Raw genomic sequence first — 20,869 nt, 5'->3', positions numbered from 1 at the left:
CTGTAAAGCTTCTCAGCGTGGTTTATATGTTAATGAATCAATAAAAATGTGAATTAATATTGTACTGCACATCTCCTGCTACTGCCTCACACTCAACTCTTCCAAACACTCAATACTTTTGAATCCTGTTTTCACACAGACTTGTGATTTATATACGTTAATGTTGACATATGTTACAAGAGCTTTATGGTTTATTTTGGGCCTGTATTTTTGCCAGATATGATAGGACTACTCAGCTGTTCATGAAATCATTCGCCTTCTGCCATTTGCAATGTCTTACACATCTGAAAACCCCAAAGCTCACTCAGAGCCCAACAACGTTTAGCTTGCAGTTTAAACCACCAATAGGATTTGACCACAAATGCGTTAATTTTGAAGACCTGCAAATTTGTCTCACCTGCACAGTGGGCACCCAGGCAAAGGGAGGGGTACATTATATAACCCACATTTCTCTAACGCATGGCTGCACTTGGTGCAGCTGAGACCATACTGTTCTGTAAACCATCTTCCCTTCTCTGCCCTCCGATTTTCTCAGATTCTCCTTCTAACTAGAACAATAAAATGGGTTGAGTCATGACCTTCTCTATGTCAGTGATAAAGGGCACAATACTGATCTTGGTGCCAGAGTAAACATATCTTTGTGCTAGGGGTTTGGATCCATTGTATCTAGCTAATGCAAGCATGATTAAATGTACTTGAGGCTTCTTACAGCCAACATTGAAAGGAGACACTCATTCCATAATTCTGGGCTAGGTTGAGATGGAAATCCAGAGGATTTATTAACTCACTGCACTATGAAGAAATGAACATACATACAAACATACAAATTGGGAGTAGGATGAGGCCACTCAGCCCCTTGAGCCTGCTCCACCATTCAATAAGGCCATGGCTGATCTGATTCTAACCTCAATTCCACATTCCTGCCGCTTCCCCTTCCCCCATGCCCCCCCCTCCCCACCCAATAATCTTTCACCCCTTGTTTATCAAGAATCTATCTACCTCTGCCTTAAAAATATTCAAGAAATCTGTCTCAGCCACCTCTGGAGGAAGAGAATTCCAAAGTCTCACAACCCTCTGAGAGAAAAAAAAATTTTTCCTCATCTCTATTCTAAATGGACTTCTGTGGGGAGTCCCTTATTCAAAGTCACTCAGTGCCTAATAAGGGACCTCTCATTGGGAAGGTGGGCGCCTGCTGATAGCCACTCCCTGCCCTTGCTGCTGACACCCACCGTCCCCATGATCTCCACCCTGTGATTTCCCCCTCTTGCCATGTGACCTGGGTCCCTCAGCAATCCTTGACCTCAGGTGGTTGCATTATCGGCAGCAGCCACCAACTCCCTGAGGGCACCACTGTGCAATGAAGAGCAATCGGCCTCTGATTGGCAAAGGATAGCAAACGAGGGAGAAAAATAGTCTGGAAAAACTCAGCAGGTCTGGCAGCATTGGCGGAGAAGAAAAGAGTTGACTAGCAAGTTCTGTCAAAGGGTCATGAGGACTCGAAACGTCAACTCTTTTCTTCTCCGCCGATGCTGCCAGACCTGATGAGTTTTTCCAGGTAATTCTGTTTTCGTTTTGGATTTCCAGCATCCGCAGTTTTTTTGTTTTTATCTCTAGAGAAAAATATTCTGACCATCTTCTAAAAAGTATGGACTGGGCTGGTGCGAATTGACAGAAACAAGTACTTGGGGCCTTCTGGCAATGACAAAACACAAGGTAGTCATCCACACAAACTACAAAGACCATTTGTTTCCAGGACAATGTAGCAACAGTCTTTCTTCGCTAGGACAATCCCACAGTGGAACAAACTGCCAGAGAAAACAATCACAGCCCCATCACTTGAAATCTTAAAGACCCATCTTTAGATCATTTCCACTTTTCATTATCAGGATTACCATGTCAGCAGGTCATGCCTGGTTTAGCTAGCAAACCCATATAAATATTGGTGGAATATGGATATTAGTCTATGTTGCTGACATAGCCAAAGCAGAAACAGAAGATGCAAACAGATGGGAAACTTGGTGCTACCTAATGGCAAGAGCTTCCAGCCAAATTTGAAAAAAAGGTGCCTGTATGCAGCACTTGCCATGAGCTCCCAAAGCACTTTGCAGGACATTAAGTATTTTGAAACTTGTCATTGTTAAAATAAAGGAGCAGAGCAGCCTATTTGTGCACAGCAAGATCCCACAAACCGTGACAAGGTAAATGGCAGGATAATCTCTTTTAGTGATGTTGGTTGAGGAATAGATATTATCCTAGGAGAATTTTTCCCTGCCCTTCATCCAATTGTGTCACGGGATCATCTACGTCCAGTCGAGAGGGCAGGCGGTTTAACTTCTCATCTTACAATGGTGCTGCACTCCATCAGCAGTGAGGTGATGTAACAGCCTAGAATATGGGCTCGAGTATCTGGAATGGGACTGGAATCCACAACCTCCTGACTCAAAGTTGAGATATTGAAAAACAGAATTGCATTTTGCAATCTGATATGAAAATATCACCAAATGCCACAACAACATGAGCTAAGATTATAATTAGGGAAGCTGACATGCACAAGAGTTTTTTTCAAGATGTATATGCGAGAGATGCAAAAAATTAACTTCCCTAATTTTCCTGGCCTTTGTGCTCCTTCAGGCAGCAATAAGAAACCCCAAATTCCTCCTGTAAGGATTTAGAATATAAAAATTTGCTTTGTTTTGATATTATGTCCTCCAAAGAAAGCATGAGTTTTACATTTATAGTTGTATCACTTTACACGAAATATATTTTAATTTTAATGTCAACGTATGTCGTTGAATCTTTAACTTTAAAGTCATTTGCTTAAGTAACTAATGCTATATTATTTCAGACTTAAACAGATTTCCTTCTGAGTCCTCTTGATGTGAGATGGGTGTTGCATCATCTACGCTGATAAAAAAATTCAACGTGCTGTTGTCATTCTCAGTACATGATCAGAGGTTCCTGCAGTCAGAAGAGTATTGGAAGGAGAAAATTGACAACTAAAGATGAAATCCAACTCGCACTATGGAAAGAAAAAAAATGATAATTAACCTTCAAAGAGGAAAGTTCACTGGTCAGATCAGAGTGTTAACATGTTTAGAAACAGATCTGTTCTGTTCACTTCTCCTGATTTAAGGTTCACTTAATTTGGTGACAGTGGGGAAGGAGAATGAGAATAATCAATACTGGTGATTCCCTCATAACAACCTCAAATCAGGATACAGATTATGTTTGAAATGTTTTCCCAAAAATGTATTTGTAATCAGGTTAAACTGACCTTTGAATATCTAGGTAGGGGAACTGCTCATATCAAATAGATACAACAAATATTTCAGGATGTATTACCTTAAGGATCTTATTACATTTTCCATCTTCACAATCCCACACACGAACCTAGGAGAATGGATGAGAATGAGTCACCTCGCAGACTATGGAAGACAAGGATTCCAATTTCAATGAATCCCTTCACATTCACCGTTTCATCTCCTGCTGCTGTCACCAGTAGAATTGCATCCAGAGAGAATGAGAGAGCCGACACCTTGCCAGTGTGCTCCGTCAGGAGAAAGATCAGGTGCCCGTTCCTCGAATCCCACACACGTACAGTCTTGTCCCAGGAGCCTGAAGCCTATGAAACAATCAGAAGAACTTACATCTGACAGAATTGGGGTTTTGGGTACTAAGATAAAAACAAAAAAACTGCAGATGCTGGAAATCCAAAACAAAAACAGAATTACCTGGAAAAACTCAGCAGGTCTGGCAGCATCGGCGGAGAAGAAAAGAGTTGACGTTTCGAGTCCTCATGACCCTTCAACAGAACTAGGTGAATCCAAGGAAGGGGTGAAATATAAGCTGGTTTAAGGTGTGTGGGGGGGGTTGGGTGGGGGGAGAGAAGTGGAGGGGGGGTGTGGTTGTAGGGACAAACAAGCAGTGATAGAAGCAGATCATCAAAAGATGTCACATACAACAGAACAAAAGAACACATAGGTGTTGAAGTTGGTGATATTATCTAAATGAATGCGCTAATTAAGAATGGATGGTAGGGCACTCAAGGTATAGCTCTAGTGGGGGTGGGGGGAGCATAAAAGATTTAAAAATATTTAAAAATAATGGAAATAGGTGGGAAAAGAAAAATCTATATAATTTATTGGAAAAAACAAAAGGAAGGGGGAAGAAACAGAAAGGGGGTGGGGATGGGGGAGGGAGCTCACGACCTAAAGTTGTTGAATTCAATATTCAGTCCGGAAGGCTGTAAAGTGCCTAGTCGGAAGATGAGATGTTGTTCTTCCAGTTTGCGTTGGGCTGCACTGGAACAATGCAGCAAGCCTAGGACGGACATGTGGGCAAGAGAGCAGGGTGGAGTGTTGAAATGGCAAGCAACAGGGAGGTTTGGGTCATTCTTGCGGACAGACCACAGGTGTTCTGCAAAGCGGTCGCCCAGTTTAGATTTGGTCTCTCCAATGTAGAGGAGACCGCATTGGGAGCAACGAATGCAGTAGACTAAGTTGGGGGAAATGCAGTGAAATACCGCTTCACTTGAAAGGAGTGTTTGGGCCCTTGGACGGTGAGGAGCGAGGAAGTGAAGGGGCAGGTGTTACATCTTTTGCGTTGGCATGGGGAGGTGCCATAGGAGGGGGTTGAGGGCAGCATTTCACTTGCATTTCCCCCAACTTAGTCTACTGCATTCGTTGCTCCCAATGTGGTCTCCTCTACATTGGAGAGACCAAACGTAAACTGGGCAACCACTTTGCAGAACACCTGTGGTCTGTCCGCAAGAATGACCCAAACCTCCCTGTCGCTTGCCATTTCAACACTCCACCCTGCTTTCTTGCCCACATGTCTGTCCTAGGCTTGCTGCATTGTTCCAGTGAAGCCCAACGCAAACTGGAGGAACAACACCTCATCTTCCGACTAGGCACTTTACAGCCTTCCGGACTGAATGTTGAATTCAACAACTTTAGGTCTTGAACTCCCTCCTCCATCCTCACCCCCTTTCTGTTTCTTCCCCCTTCCTTTTGTTTTTTCCAATAAATTATATAGATGTTTCTTTTCCCACCTATTTCTGTTATTTTAAAATATTTTTAAGTCTCTTATGCTCCCCCCACCCCCACTCGAGCTATACCTTGAGTGCCCTACCATCCATTCTTAATTAGCGCATTCATTTAGATAATATCACCAAGTTCAACACCTATGTGTTCTTTTGTTCTGTTGTGTGTGACATCTTTTGATGATCTGCTTCTATCACTGCTTGTTTGTCCCTACAACCACACCCCCCCTCCACTTCTCTCCCCCCACCCAACCACCCCCCCCCCACCCCCCCACACACACACACACACACACACACACACACACCTTAAACCAGCTTATATTTCACCCCTTCCTTGGATTCACCTAGTTCTGTTGAAGGGTCATGAGGACTCGAAACGTCAACTCTTTTCTTCTCCGCCGATGCTGCCAGACCTGCTGAGTTTTCCAGGTAATTCTGTTTTTGTTTTGGGTACTAAGTTGTTAGTCCAACTTGACAAATCATCAATAAGATTTTGTAATTTGATTTCCTAATTCCCCCTCCTGAAAGCATTGGGTCAATGTGGGTCACACTCCAGTGCATTACCCAAAGGTCACCTTTCATTTGTAAACCTATGGGCCATTAGAACTGAACCTGATCTTTTTCTGCCTGGTGTTTGCACATACACTTTCCAACATCAGTCATCAAAGGTAGGAACCAATCTGATTCTCTTCCTTCACTGGCCCAGCAAAGCCAAAGAAAATTCAAGAGTTCACACCATCAGCCTGAGTAAGATCAGATAGTTGAGCTTAGATTGCTTTCTAACAGCAAACTTTCAACATCTGTAGTCAGTACCCCTTTGAAATTGACTGTAACTTCAGGATCAAATAAAAGTACGGATTAACATAGAAATCCTGCAGTTGTAGTCTATCATTCATTGCTTAGCTATAGGCTATCCTGTGGACCTCTGTTCACATACCAACCCATCCTAAGCCAGCAATCAGTGAAGATATGGTGAGAACCTCCCTTTACTGCTCTTATATTGCAGATAGAAAACCCGGAAAGAGTTAGACCTTTTCAATCAGGTATAGCTGGGTTAATAACTACTGCTGACCAACAGATCTAGTCCTGTAGTTTTATTTTATAGTACAAAACGGCTTTAGAGTTGGCTGTACATCAACTGGTACAGGAACAGTGAAATAATAAGGCTCTATAAGTGCTTTTGTACTGTACATAAATTTAGTTATATTAGTGAAGTGTTGGTAAATGTCTCCATTATGATCAACTTTTAAACTAATTTTTTATTGTTTCAAAGGTTTTTCAGTGCCTACCTTCTGCCCAAGTGTTTATCCCAATCTTTGGTTTGCTCTATTTAAAATTTTTAAAGAGGATTTGATTTTAAGACTTTTCATTCCTGATTAGCTATCTATAAGAATTCTTTAATGTGATTGGTTACTTGGACAGCGTGATGACATCACTGCAGCTCCAGGCTGGGAATCCCCATTAGAAAACGCTACAATTCACTGCAAGAACAGTGAGGTAAAGTTCTCACCACAGATCTCTCAGTGAGGCTTCAAGGTCAGCAGTGAAAGTCTTTGCTACGCTGCTTACCGTAGAATCAATATCTTACCCCATGTGGCTCGCTATCACACCACAAAGTGCATATAGCCACTGCGCCAATGACAGGGCCTGTGGTCATTTCAATATTCCCAGTTTCTACTTCATTTCACTACTCAGCTCACCAGCATTCCAAATCCAGAAAATGCTACACAGCTCACATTGCCTGTGTGACCAAGCAAAGTTAATTTTTGTACACGTTTTCGTAAATTCCACACTTTTACAGTATAATCCCAGGATCCAGTGGCCTGTATGAGAAGAATTACAGCTTATTGAAAGGAATCGCTAAGATCCAGCTCTAAAAAACAGATCAAAAACATTATCATTCAGTCTTTCAGATGCACCACCTAATGCCCTTTTCACACTTCAATGTATTGAAGTGTATCTTTTTCATATTTCAATATCCTTCCTTTTGTCTCCTGCCAGTTTTCTACCCTAGATGTGGTTCCTGAGGTTCAGTCACCCTCCATTACCTCACCCTTTCTTCATGGATGGGCAAAGACAGTGAGTGTTGCTTGGCCCTTTGATTGGGGTGAATTAAAGCCAAGCACAATTCTGTCCATATCTGAAATCCTCACACTTTCCAGCTGTGGTCAGTGGAGAACATTGACATGTGGGAAATCTGACTCTGTAGCCAATGGCTTCAAGTCCATTAATTAAACCGTCACTCCTCTGTCCACTTTTAAACACTTTGGAACTCATCTGCTTGATGACACTTTCACACTCCTTTCCTAAATCCTGCATAACATTTCAATATCTACTCCTTTATTTCTTTTATCTATTTGGAAACTTTTCCCACTTTCCACCACTACTCAGATTGCCTTTTTAATTTGTTCATGGGAATTGGACATTGCTGGCAAGGACAGCATTTATTACCCATCTCTAATTGCCCTTGAGAAGGTGGTGGTAAGCAGCCTTCTTGAACTGCTGCAGTCCCAGTGACAGTGAAGGAACAGCGATACATTTTCTAGTTTGGTTGATGTGAGGCTTGGAGGGAAACTTGCTGGTAACAGTGTTCCCAGGCTCCTGCATCCCTTGTTTCTCTATGTGGTTGAGATCACAGGCTTGGAAGGTGCAGGTAAAGGAACCTTTGCAAATTTCTGCAGTGCATCCTGTAGATGGTGCACACTGCTGCCACTGTCTGTCAACGGTGGAGGGCATGAATGTTTAAGATGGTGGATGGGGTGCCAATCAAGTGTCCTGGATGGTGTCAAGCTTCTTGCGTGTTGTTGAAGCTGTACTCATCCAGGTAAGTGGGAAGTATTCCATCATACTTCTAACTTGTAGATAGGCTTTAGATAGTGAGGAGAGGAGCTACTTGCTACAGAATTCCCAGCTTCTGAACTATGTTGTAGCCAAAGTATTTGTGTGGCTAGGGCTTCTTCGATTTCTTCTGTGTTAAAGGTGTTTTATAAATGTAAGTAGTAACTGGTGAACAAGGGATAATTGGAGATACAGTACAAGTATAACAGTGAAGGAAACCAAGTTACCAAACGTTCTCCATTGATTGAAAAGGCGCAGGTTTTGATGACATTCTGATGTCCAGAGAAAGACCTCACAATGAGACCTGTCTGCTTAAATAAAAAGATGACTTTAATTGGCTTAGAGATGGCTGTACATCGATTGTACAGGAACGGTGAAATAATAAGACTCCATAAGTGTTAACTTAAGTGGAACAAGGCTAACTTATACTTTTGTCAAAAAAAACAAATTAAAACTGCCTCTAACTATAATTTTAACATCAATGTCCTCCTAGAATTGATAGAATAATAAATGCCATTGTCTTGTGGTTTAAAAGGAATAGAATTGAGAATTTCAATTTGCAGATTCTTTAAGGTAAAGCCCAGGATTTCAAGTATTAAAAACAGAATTTTGACTTATTCAGTCGCAGTAAACCTTAACTGTACAGAATGGATAGGATATTGTCATCCGGGCAACTGTTACCATTATCATGCTCATCCTTGAGACTAAATAAATTATTACAATACACTGATGCAGTGATGTAATCGGTCAGTAAGAGTGAAAGGTGGCACCTTATTACTGTTCATCAATTGTAGAAACCAGGCCACTGTGTTCCACTGACACCCTGTTGGTCTGGACTAGTTTCAAACCCCATCACCTTCCTGCAGTAAAAGGCTGCTTGGAGGAGAGGGGTCTTATGGGGGGCGGGGGGGAACAAAGGAATATATCAATAAAATATTTTATTATAAAGTGGTCAGCCCCAGCGGAGGTAGAGTGTATCCTATGGGGAGACAGCATGTACTATTTATCAGGCAGACAGAAAAACTACAGTTTTGATTCCTTAGTGGCTTGGTCTGGAGCCTCTTAAGTGTAATAATTAATTTCCATGCATCCCAAACATTACACTAACCAATTGAAAACAAATATCTGTTTACCATGTAAATGTAATTGAACCACCATCATTACATTTTCAGTAATGGAATGCATCATTGAATTATCATTGAGAAGAATAACTGCTATTTCTACATTGTCATTGGGCAATTTCAAGTATTTAAAATTATTTGCAATAACCTGCAAACATCAAGGCTTTACTCCATTCTTTTTCTAATACCATTAGTGACTGTGATTCATATTAATCCATAAGTGTTGAGTACTCATCACCAACTTCTCAAGACTAACACTGTAAACTGACTCATGGTTGAACCTGGCTTCATTAGGTCCTTAAAGCCATATAGTGTTATTCAGTCAAGTTCATTTTTTGCCAACAAGTCCTGTTATTAGTACAAGCCAAATTTGCAAAGACATCAGTATTGACTGTAACATATGTGGAAAACAGCTTCATGTTAGGACTCAACAACCACATGTGTCACCAAGCAAATAAGTAACATAAGAACACAAGAAATAAGAGCAGGAGTAAACCATACTGCCCCTCGAGTTGTTCCACCATTCACTACTATCGTGGCTGATCTTCAACCTCAACATTACTTTCCTTCCCACTCCCCATATCCCTTGATTACATGAGAGACCAAAAATCTATCTTAGCCTTAAATATGTTCAATGATGGAGCATCCACAGCTCCTGAGGTAGAGAATCCAAAGATTCACAACCCTTTGAATGAAGAAATTTCTCCTCTTCTCAGTCGTAAACGATCGGCCCCTTATCCTGAGAGTGTGCCCCCATGTTCTAGAATCCCCAGCCGGGAGAAACAACCTCTCAATGTCTAACCTGTCAAACCTATTCTGAATCCTGCTTGTTTCAATGAGAATGCCTCTCATTCTTCTAAACCCCAGAGAGTATAGGCCCAATTTACTCAGCCTTTACTCACAGGAAATCACTCTCATTCCAGGAATCAGTCTAATGAACCTTCACTTTACTGCTGCCAATGCAAGTATCTTGTTACAATCTCCCTTGAGATCAATAACTTATAAAAAGAGATTCAAACTTCCAGTTATTAGCTAAGAGAATGACACATCAAGATTTCACATTTTAAAACTTTTACTGTAACAAAGGACTAAAATAACACTATTGACTAAACATTATTTTCTACTGTAGGCAACTTGTACTTTAAACTACAGAAATAAATTTCCCATTTAACTTTGAGCATTACCATAAATCTCCCGCTATGGTTATACATTACACTGTCCCTTAAGTGGATACTTCATACCCCAGGACCTAGTCAAAAATTATCAGCTCCCAAAGCTTTGCTTCCTTTCACTTTACTAGCCAGGTAACTTCTGATCCCAGAAGTGACTTTCATTGCGAGGGTTGCACTGGAGATTCCTTCCCTCTAGCTCAAGCTAGGCAAATCTTCCAGCCTCCTTTAAATCCTCATGAACTCAGTCTCCTCAATCTGAACTCAAGCTCCCACTTGCATTGTGTGTGATGAATAATAGAAGCAGCAATTTCTCTGCTTCAGGCGCAGGACTTTCTGGCACCATTTCCTGCTCCCTGCACCTCATATGACTGCAACACACCCACCAGCCCCCCCAAAACAAACTGCTCTCTGTCTGTGATGGTCATGACTTTGTAGGGAAGCCTGTAACATTGAACTCAAAAAATGGTTTCCTCTTCCCTCTTCCATATGGCAATGTGAAAAATATTAACCTCGCATCCAGGTAGAAATGCTAATTGGCTATCTTTGATCCAAAATCCCTTTCATCTTAGAAGTAAACAGAGAGTTTACAGCATAATTGTTTACTACCTGATACCAAGAACACCTTTCAGGGACTTTGGAAGATTCAAAGTCTACTTATGTTATCAACAGAAACTGCTGCCATTGTCTCCAAGCACAAGTACCTTTCACCATCTTCTTAGCAAAACAACCTAAGCCCCCCTTTGATCTCTTTGAAATCAAATCACCCAACATTACTGTCAGGCAGATTTCAAAACAGGTCACATGACCCTTTTCATTAACCCTAATTTAAAGCTACAGTCCCAAAATGTACTAATCTTATAAGTCTCTTAATTGTAACAATATCCTTCCTTAAATATAAAGACCAAAACAGTGGACAATATTCCAGGTATTGTTTCACCAAACCTGTGCTATTGTAACAAGACTTCCTTATTCTTGTACTCCAGTCCCTTTGCGATAAAGGTCAACATGCCATTTTCCTTCCTAATTGCTTTCTGTACCTTCAAGATAAATTTCTATGTTCCTTGCATGATTACATCCAAGTCCCCCTGAAAATCAACATTTACAAGTTTCACATCTTTGAAAAAATATTCTATTTTTCTATTCTCATCGCCAAAGTAAATGAGCTTGTACTTCCCCACATTATACTCCATCTGACAACTTGTTGCCCACCCACTTAATCTATCTATATTTCTTTGCAGCCTCTTTGTAACTTCCCCACAGCTTACCTTCCCATCTAGATTTGTATCGTCTGCAATTATTAGATAATAAAATTAATGCTATTTCCTCAGTGATAATCTGGGACATATTTAGTGTAATAGAAGCCTTGGTTCATGTCCTTGACAATACTGTAAGCCCTGAAAGATTTTGCTTAGTACCCTAAATGTTGTAAAGCTTTAACTTATTCTTCAAGGATATATCCAATTCTCTTGTGAACATTGTGATTGAATTTGCTTCCACCACCCTTTCAGGGAGTGTATTCAGACCATAACAACTTCCTGAGTAAATAAATTTTTATCTCCCTTCTGATCCTTTTGCCAATTATCTTTACTCTGTGTTGTCTGTTTCTCCTGGTTTCAAAACTCTTCATTAAACCTCCTGCTCAACATTCTTCTCCATACATTTTAAGATTGAAATTTAAAGATGTAGCATTTAATTCAAAGAGAAATTTTCAGTCAGGTGACCAGCATAGAAAAAAATCCAGATGGTCTGAGTCTTGATTGGCAGCATTAAGATGATTGGGTAGTGGACAGACCAGGAAGTGACAGGAACAGCATTGACGGTGGTGGGGAGGTGGGGTAGTGGAGGGTGAGATGTGACAGGAAATACACGGATACATTGATGGGAAATATAGCCAGTTGACAAGATTTACAGCTAACCTTTGGATCCCACAGAATAGCTTTATGGTCCCAACTTCCAGATACGAGTAACGTTGAATCCCGGCTGAAGCATACAGCCTCCACACTCCTGTTGTGTCCTAAAAATAACAACAACGCAGTTTGTTGGACCATGTTAGAGAATAGTGTTAAGACACCGTCAAAGGGGCTCTGTGGTTTGGGGTGGAACTTTATAAGCACCTGCCTTCACACAAAGTAAAACTGAGGCTAAACTGAAATTATTGGCTAAAACCCAAATAAGTAAATATCAATTTATTTATTCTTGTCAAATTCTGAAATCTAGACCTCCTTTCATTTTTCCATTAATTTGTGTTTGATCTAAATTTCACAGCAGCCCCGATCCTGATGAAAGATTTGGAGAATGTACGATTATTTGCAGGAGAATGTTAGAACCATTTTCAGAGAACAATTTTCTCCCTTTATCCATAACTAGTGTCTGATGAGTTTGATAACATCATGAAAATGGAAACATACTTCATGAAATGTTTTGTATTTAGCACCTAAATTGTGCATGAAACTTTTGTGGAGCCTTCAAGATTCAGAGATTTACCAAATAACAGGATAGATGAAGAACTTCAATGTTGTGGAGGGTCTAGAGAACATAGAATTGTTCTTGAAGCAGAATGTTTAAGAGGAGATTGAATAAAGATGTTAAAAATGACGAAGAGTTTTGAAATCAAGAGGAACAGTTTTTAATGGATGTGTCTCTAAACCAGAGGACACAGACTTAAGATACTTGGCAAGAGTCTCAGAGGGGAGATGAGAATTTATTTAAGCAAAGAGTTTTTATGATCTGAATGCACTGCCTGAAAGGGTGGTGGAAGCAGATTCAGTCGTAATTTTCACAAAGCATTGGCCAAATCTTTCAAAGGGAATAATTTGCAGGGATGGGGGTGGGGGGAAGAGCATTAATTAATTCAGATTAATTGGATAAATCTTTCACAGAGCTGGCACAGGAGCAATGGCCAAATGCAATATTCCAAGATTCTGTCATCAAATTAATCCAAAGGTTTGACTCTAAAATCTGCAATGTTCAATGGTCCTGTGAAAAAGGGTGTTTGGGAGTTAATAATATGTTACATAGGTCTAGGAGTTACTTGGGAAATATCCCATTCAAAACATGGGCCCAGGTTTTTTATGTAACTGCAATGGCTGAATTAAGATCTCTGGAAAGTGATGGGATATGGCCTGTTGCTTTGTAATCTATTCGTTGCTTCATCCACATGAATTCTGTATGAATGGCTGGAAAATGATTCAGCTGGTTAAGAGTTTGGGGTAGGAATCATAATGTCTTCATCTTTACTCTGGACTAGAAAGAGACAATAAAATGGTTTAGGCACTGGACAGAAATAAAGTCTTAATGCTTACTCTGTCGGTGCCTGTTTCTTTAATATTAGAAGCTCTCTGTTTTATCAGAAAAAGTACTCCATAACATAAATGCTCCCATCTGTGTCCTAGGGACACAGATAAAAGTTTAAATGAGTGCTTCCACGATACTAACAGGTGCATGTGTTGCAATTCAGGAATTATTACACGGAACAGCCCAACAAACCCTCAGACTCAAAAAATTCCAACAGAACAAATTTTAAATCTAATTTTGAACTGTACAAACCAGTTTTGGAAGTGGCAGCCCCATCATTTCAATATTTAAAAGCTGGTTTGTAGCAGTTTAGTTTTATCCCTGTTTAACACATGCCAATACCATCTTGTTAATACAGCAAGCTTCAAACCCAGCCCCAGCCTTAGTCCAGTCCTCTGTCCTGCACCCCCAACCCCGGCACCCCCCCCGCCCCATCCTGCTTTGGTCAGGGCAAAGACAATAACTCTGGTCACTGCCGTGCTGGGGAAGAGTGTTTACTCCTTCTGTTATGGTCAGGATATTTTCTCTTTCAGATACCTTGTAGAATGTGCAGACACTCTCTCATTTTCGTTCTCCACACTCTGACAGTACAATCACAGGACCCAGTGGCAAAAAGAGTAGAGTCAGCAGAGAATGCACACGCCTTCACTGGGCCTGTTGGAGTAGAGGCAATATTCAGAATCTGTTCACGCCCTATTATTACACAGTGTGTAACATTACACTGCCAAGCAAGCACAACTTTAATTCTGACACATTTGCACACAGGAAAAGTGAACTCGCTCTTGCAAGTAATGCATTCGTTAATATACACAAATGATGAGCATTTCCCTTGGTGACTCTCACTTATCAGCTGTAACTATGACTACTACAAACTAATGGGTTCTATTATTTATACGTGTTTAAAAAATGTTATTATACGAGTTTGTTTTCGCACTATCTTTTGAAAAATCCTGGCATGTTAATGTTGCAAAGGATATTGGGCTGAATGAGAATATTTTGGCATCTGGAATGAATTTCCATCTTCATCTGTTCAACAAACCTAATAATCTTACAGTCACATCATTCCTTTTGACTGCACATTCAATGTATATTTTCCTAAGTAGTAGAAATGAAATCATGAAGGTACCATGTTAGTTTACCATCCAGAATGTGATGTGTCTTTCATTTCAAGTGGCACCTACCATGATGATTCCCATTCCTCACAGTCTGCGTGTGTTGTGCTGCAATGCCTGATGTTAGCTTTCTCTCATGGTGCTACCCCCAGTGGAGATCCCTGTGAAATCATTGGCAGATATGCACTTCTGAGAGGGTCTTGTGATTAGGACCGCCCTTGACCTCTGTGTGAAGTGGCCAGACAGCCTGATTTTGCCGGGGCAGTTCCGGTTTTTCATAAAATGTCTTGTTGTCCTGGCAATTTCGTAAAAATAGTTTAAATGTCCTGGCTTTCACCTTTTCCCTTTTTGTCAAATATAAACTGGGCATGGGGGAGAAAATATGTGTGAAATGTCACCCTTCTTCCTATAAAGGCCCATCACATTACATTGAATTGCATGCAGTGGAGCTGTAATCCTCCCTCCACCGCCTCCTCGATGTCTCCAAGGGAGTTGTTGCTACCTTTTTGGTGTTGGCAGCTCCGTTGCTGGTGACGCCTTTTAAACGATCTACAGAATAGGGTTGCCGACTCTGACTGGACATATGCCTAGAAATGTCATCACATGACCTCCCACCTTCAATTGTCCCTCCCTCAAACACCTGCCATTGGTTGCCCAACATGTCAAACCATCGTGGAGCCCCACCTTCCCATGGCTTTTCAATGTGCCCCGGTTTTGGCTTTTGAAAATCCGATCGTCTTTACCTCTACGGGCACAGGCCTGAGATAGGCCATCTGCAGCACCTCTGCACACGGCTTGTGTTCTAGCACAAGAGAAGCCATTGGAGAAGGGGGCCATGTGGTGTCAATATGTTGTCATTATGAGAGACAACATCCCCATTGCCTATTCATTCCCGCTCCTGCTTCTGGGCTTATTGTAACTAAGCCTGCTAAAAACTGGGTGAACTGATCAATAACAGCGATGAAATTATTGAAGTTCCCATCAAGCGCTACTGACATTGATATGATCAACCAACTCCTACCAAATCCTCTGACCATTCCAGCTGTTGCTGGAACAAGACGTTCCTCCTGCTTCCACTGGCTTTCGTTGGTCACTTTCTTGAGTTGTGGTGCCACACTTTCTCACAGCTGATTTCCAGAGCCTGTAGAACCCTATTAGCAGCTAAACCCCCTGAAAGACCTGCAGAAAGTAGTGCACAAATTCCCAACCCTGGAAGCCAATCATTAAAGTACAAAGTGTTTATCACATCCTGCACTGGATCAGCCTCAAAGTCTCATCATTGAGAGGAAATAGTGACTTATTGAATTAATAGTAAAATTAATTACTGACCCAAGAACATTACAAACAAATGCTCTTGCCCCTGTGCTACTCAGCAGCTGAAAAATGCCTGCCTGGTCTGGGAACGCTTTCCTCATGCCAAGAAGTTGGATCCCATCCTCAGTGCAGCTTGCAGACTAATTACTGGCTGCCTGAAACCTACTAAAGTAGATGGCCTGTACCTGCTCACTGTATTGCTCCACTTGTCAAAGGAGGGAAGTTACACTGAGAGTAGAATGAACAAAGCAAACCGGAAAGAGCCAGCAAAAAAAAAGAAGCTCAAGTCAAACAGCAGCTTCTTCCGTACTGTCCAGCCTTGGGATTGTAACCCCCACAGCTGCTGCCTTGCTAATTGGTCAACGCACCTACAGACGGAGGCACATTGTTGTCTAATGATCCAAAGGAATCCCTCCCACCAGAAGCCAGTGCGACAAGGCCTGCCTGGCTGTGTCTCAACCACCTCACTACTGGTGTCAGCCACTGCGTAGGCTCTAATGCAGAAGTTCCAAACAATCCTGTCATTTGTGACTCCAGAGAGGCATCTCAGATGATGAAACATTTCCTTGAATGCTCTCCACTACCAGAGGTACTACCAGAAGGTGTTTAACTCTCGAGCCAGAGAACAATGGTGAGGGAAGACGTAGTGACGCAAGAAGATTAAATAAATACAAATGTTCCCATAATCATGGGTTTCCCACAAGTGATAGAATTAATACAATTTGTATTATCGGTGAGAGCAGATCTTTATTCCACAATTAATCTGATCACGCAGTATTTAATAACTTTAGCCCCATTTCCAAAAAATGTTGGAAAGATTTCCCTGCTTGCTTCGTAACAGTGACTTCTAAACAAAATGACTGATTTTTCTCTCATTAACCATTTTAGCATAATTAAGCGTACATTCTAAAAGAATGGATTTGGGATTGCATTACAAACAGTAACCAGAACAAATCTTCTGCCCATTGGTATTAATGAAGCTTGTGTTTTTTAAATGAAGTAATTCACTAACAAAGGAATCAGACAAGAACATTACTGATAATGACAAACACCGCCTAAAAAATGTCCACTGAGCGACAAGGTACAAGCAGGTCAGATCACAAAAATACATTCAATAATATACAAAATTGTGCAGCCAAGTTTGATGTCAAATCCTAGATTATAGGTCGTAATCAAATCATGAATATGTAAAGAATACCTGTAAGCAAGTGAAAGGTGTCACTGAAATCTCGTACCTGTGTGACCTGTTACTTTAGATAGAAGTTTTTCCTTTCCAACATCCCACACACAAGCGTTGAAGTCGTCTGACCCTGTTAATAGGAGCTTGCCATCATTAGAGAACGAGCACTGGTTCACCTGCAGAAAACAAACCATTTCAGTCAGTTCTGCTTCATTTAGTCTCAGGAGATGTGCAAACGCTAATAGAGTTCTGACTGAGGTTTTTCACCAAACTAAACTGAAGTGATTAGGTGGAATTGCAGAAAATGTACAGCACAGAAATAGGCTATTCAGCCCAAAGGTCTTCATGCTCTACAATGGCATCCTCTCATTCTATTTTATCTAACCCTATCAGCATAACATTCTATTCCGTTCCCCAACATGTGTCTATTTAGCTTCTGATTAAATCCATCCATACCTTTTGCCTCAACGGTTCCTAGGGTAGCGAGTTCCACATTCTAATCTCTCTCCGTATTAACATTTTTTTACTGACTATCTTATATTCAGTATTCTTTGTTTTGGTCCACCCCACAGTTGGAAACATCTTCTCTATCTTTATCCTATCAGATCCAGTCAAAAAGCTATAAATACAGTGGGATTTATAGGTGGAATTGAAGAGAATATGGTCAAGGCAGCTTAAAACACTGATAAGTATGGTGGGGCAAGGAGTGGTGGGGAGAGAGGGGGATGCATTGAAGATCACTGTCAAAACATGAAAATGTTACTTTCTCTGAAACATACTCTGCCTTTCCACTAAATCCCCTGAGTCCCTATCAAAGGTACTGACATCTTAGTTAAACTTAATCTAGATTCGAACGAGGAGGTGACTAATGATGTGGCTAACAGCAACTTCTCAAAAGATACTTGTTGCAGCCTATCCGACCAACCTGCAAGTCAGAAATTATCCCTTGATTTCTGAAACAATGGGTGTAATTGGATAGTTACCTTGTTATTAGCCAGAGGAGAGATAAACGTTTTGTATGGACATTGAGAATAGACTTTAATATACAATTCTTTGTACTCCATGCTCTTTATTCCACATCTCAGCAGCATGTGTAATGTATGTTGAACCGATACATATAATTAATTAGGCAGCAGTTGGAATATTGCGTTCAGTTATTGAAGCTCTCATTTAGAAAGGATACCAAGACCATGGTGAGAGTGGAGAAGATAATTCCAGGACTGAGCGGCTTTAGTTATGAGGAGAGGCTAAAAAAAAACTGGGGCTCCTTGTACCAGGATACAAAAGATTGAGAGATGAAATGATGGAGTTGTTCAAAATGATTAAGTCATTTGGGAAAACTTATTTCTGGTCCATGTCAACAACTAAAGAGCATAAACCTATGACCATCATCAAATAATGAAAGGGGATAGTTAGGGAAGGCTTTTTTTTAAAGGATATGGAATGCTGTAGCAACCTTGATGATGGAAACAAATCCATAATAATCTTAAAAGAGAAGTGGATAAGAAATTGAAAAAGACTTGGGGATAAGATTGTGAATAGTCCAGGGATCTTGCATTCTAGCTGTAAAATTCTATCATTTAATGACCTCGTATTATTCTAAAACTATTATTCTGTATCAGTGTTACATTTTTTTAATTTTTAGCTGCAGATTTTGCTGTAATAACAACATGAGGGCCATCAAAGTACTGTTATTGCATCAGAACATAAGAAATAGGAACAGGAGTAGCCACACAACCCACTGAGCCTGTTCTGCCATTCAATATGATTAGGTAAACCTGTCATCAACCTGTTCCATCCACACATGCACAGGTAAATCCAGAAATAGCTTGCTCTTCCACAATGCACTGTAACAGTACTTGCATATAAACTTAGCATTAAAATCATTATAGTGGCATGAACTTAGAGAATTTACTCATTCCTTCCACACTTAAACAGCAGGAAAAGTTAGGGCCAGTGCATTCAGGGGCAACTGAATTCTTGGAACATGAGAAGTGATAATTCTGTTGAATAACCTCTGTGACCCTGAAAAATTAATTTTACAAATGTGGAGTTTCATTCCCTCAGAAAAAAAAATTGCAGCAAAATAGAACTAAATTTCCCCTAGGCTTTCTGTTACCTCTCTCCCTTAATCCCATTTAAAAGTCCCAATCTTTATTTTGCTTCTTGTGCAATGAATTAAATGTAATTTATATTTTCCCTTAACTTCCTGGTTTGCAGTCTGCATGTCTCAGTGAGAATTTTTTAAATCTGACTGAAGAGCTTAGCTGATACCTGCCTGCTTCATAGGTGCCACTGATATCCTTTGCCATGTAGAAACAGATGTCAGATTAGTAGAAATCTCCATTGACAAGTCTCTGAAAACCTGTTCACAAGGTGAATGGTGAAAGCCATTCCTACATTGCTGAGGGGAAAATCCAGGGGGCACTATGTACTTCAGCTTATTCATTTGTATATGTCCCTGTATGTGTATTGTGCACGGTATTAGGTGTATGCTGTATGCATATGCATTTTGTATGCATTTATATATAGAGTGTACTGTGCATGATGGTTACATGTATAATGCATATGTATACCATACATATTGAATGTGTTACTGCAAATCCACAGGTTATACATGTATGCATTACTGTGTATAAAGCATGAACATACTCATGTGACATGTTTGTGCTGGTGTCTATACATGGTGCATATGTGTATAAGTATGCCTTTATATATTATATATCTGTGTGTATTACTATTTTACAATTATGAGGTTGATAAGATTATAATATTTTGGGGCTGTCTCTTTAAATGAAGGAGATCATGTGATCTGTTTTACTGGTTGACAGTCAGCCTGAGTGGTTTGATTATTAGAGATCAAAGGAAGGCTTAGATTGTTTTGCTGTGAAGGATGCATTTATGCTTGGAGACAATGGGCAGGATTTTTCTGCCTCGTCCACCATTGGGATCATCCGGTCCCACCGAAAGTCTTTTGGTTGGGTTGCCGAGCTTCCCACAGTGGGTCCCGCTACAAGACCAGAAAATCCAAGCCAATGGCAGCTGTCTCATGAGTTGATCCTAAGTCTCCCAAAATCCCAGAAAGGCGTTATAGATATTGGGTTGTAAACAGTTGTGGCCTAGGCTGTCCTTGATTTCTGAAACAATGGCTGTAATTGGATAGTTACCATGTTACATCTCAGCTGAAAAGGAGTTGGGATCAAAGATAACTAAATTGCATTTCTAACTGGGTGCAAGGCTAATGTGTTTCACATTGACATGGGAAGCCATTTTGAGATCAGGTTGCAGGCTTCCCTACAAATCAATGAATATCACAGAGAGGCAGGCAGAGTTCTGTGCGGCCAGCAGAGAGAAAAGACTTTGCAGCTGAATGTGGGAGGGAGACAGTCTCTAGCTAAAGAGACACAGCCTCCAGCCTTCTAAGGATTCTGGGAGGTTTGTCCTGGGGTGACTATGGGAAGAAGAATCATCAGAACAGGCTTTAGTGCTGGTGATAGATTTAAGGATCACTCTGAAAACTGAGGAAAGCACCTGGAGATGATCACCCAATGTTACTATTAACTGAAACGGGGATACATAAACCTATTGGAAGCTGGGAGCAACTGTGGACTGTTTGCTAAAAGGACTATAATTCTGTGGAGACTGCGCTGGGTGAAAAGTATCAAGGGGGAATGTCACTTTCTGCAGTGAAAGATAAATTGCCTACAAAAAGAACAGCGGACAGAATTTTCTGAGCCCGCTGGTGACGGGTGTGATAAGTGGCTTATGTGGAAAATATGGCAGGACCTGCTTCACAA

General features: G+C 40.8%; 1 protein-coding gene across 1 annotated transcript; it reads right to left on the bottom strand.

The window, feature by feature from the left end:
- Positions 1-3,370: 3,370 nt before the first annotated feature.
- On the bottom strand, positions 3,371-18,136 carry LOC121281535 (WD repeat-containing protein 38-like). The gene is made up of 7 exons (XM_041194484.1): positions 18,056-18,136; positions 17,128-17,248; positions 14,004-14,120; positions 12,089-12,186; positions 8,107-8,187; positions 6,742-6,864; positions 3,371-3,622 (listed from the first exon to the last, which is right to left on the bottom strand). Exons 1-7 carry the CDS (start codon positions 18,134-18,136, stop codon positions 3,371-3,373), a joined length of 873 nt encoding a protein of 290 aa, XP_041050418.1.
- Positions 18,137-20,869: the final 2,733 nt, after the last annotated feature.

Source organism: Carcharodon carcharias, chromosome 8 (genome assembly GCF_017639515.1).
Source record: "Carcharodon carcharias isolate sCarCar2 chromosome 8, sCarCar2.pri, whole genome shotgun sequence".
NCBI classification, from domain to species: Eukaryota; Metazoa; Chordata; class Chondrichthyes; order Lamniformes; family Lamnidae; genus Carcharodon; species Carcharodon carcharias.
This window is presented reverse-complemented; position numbering and strand designations above follow the sequence as displayed.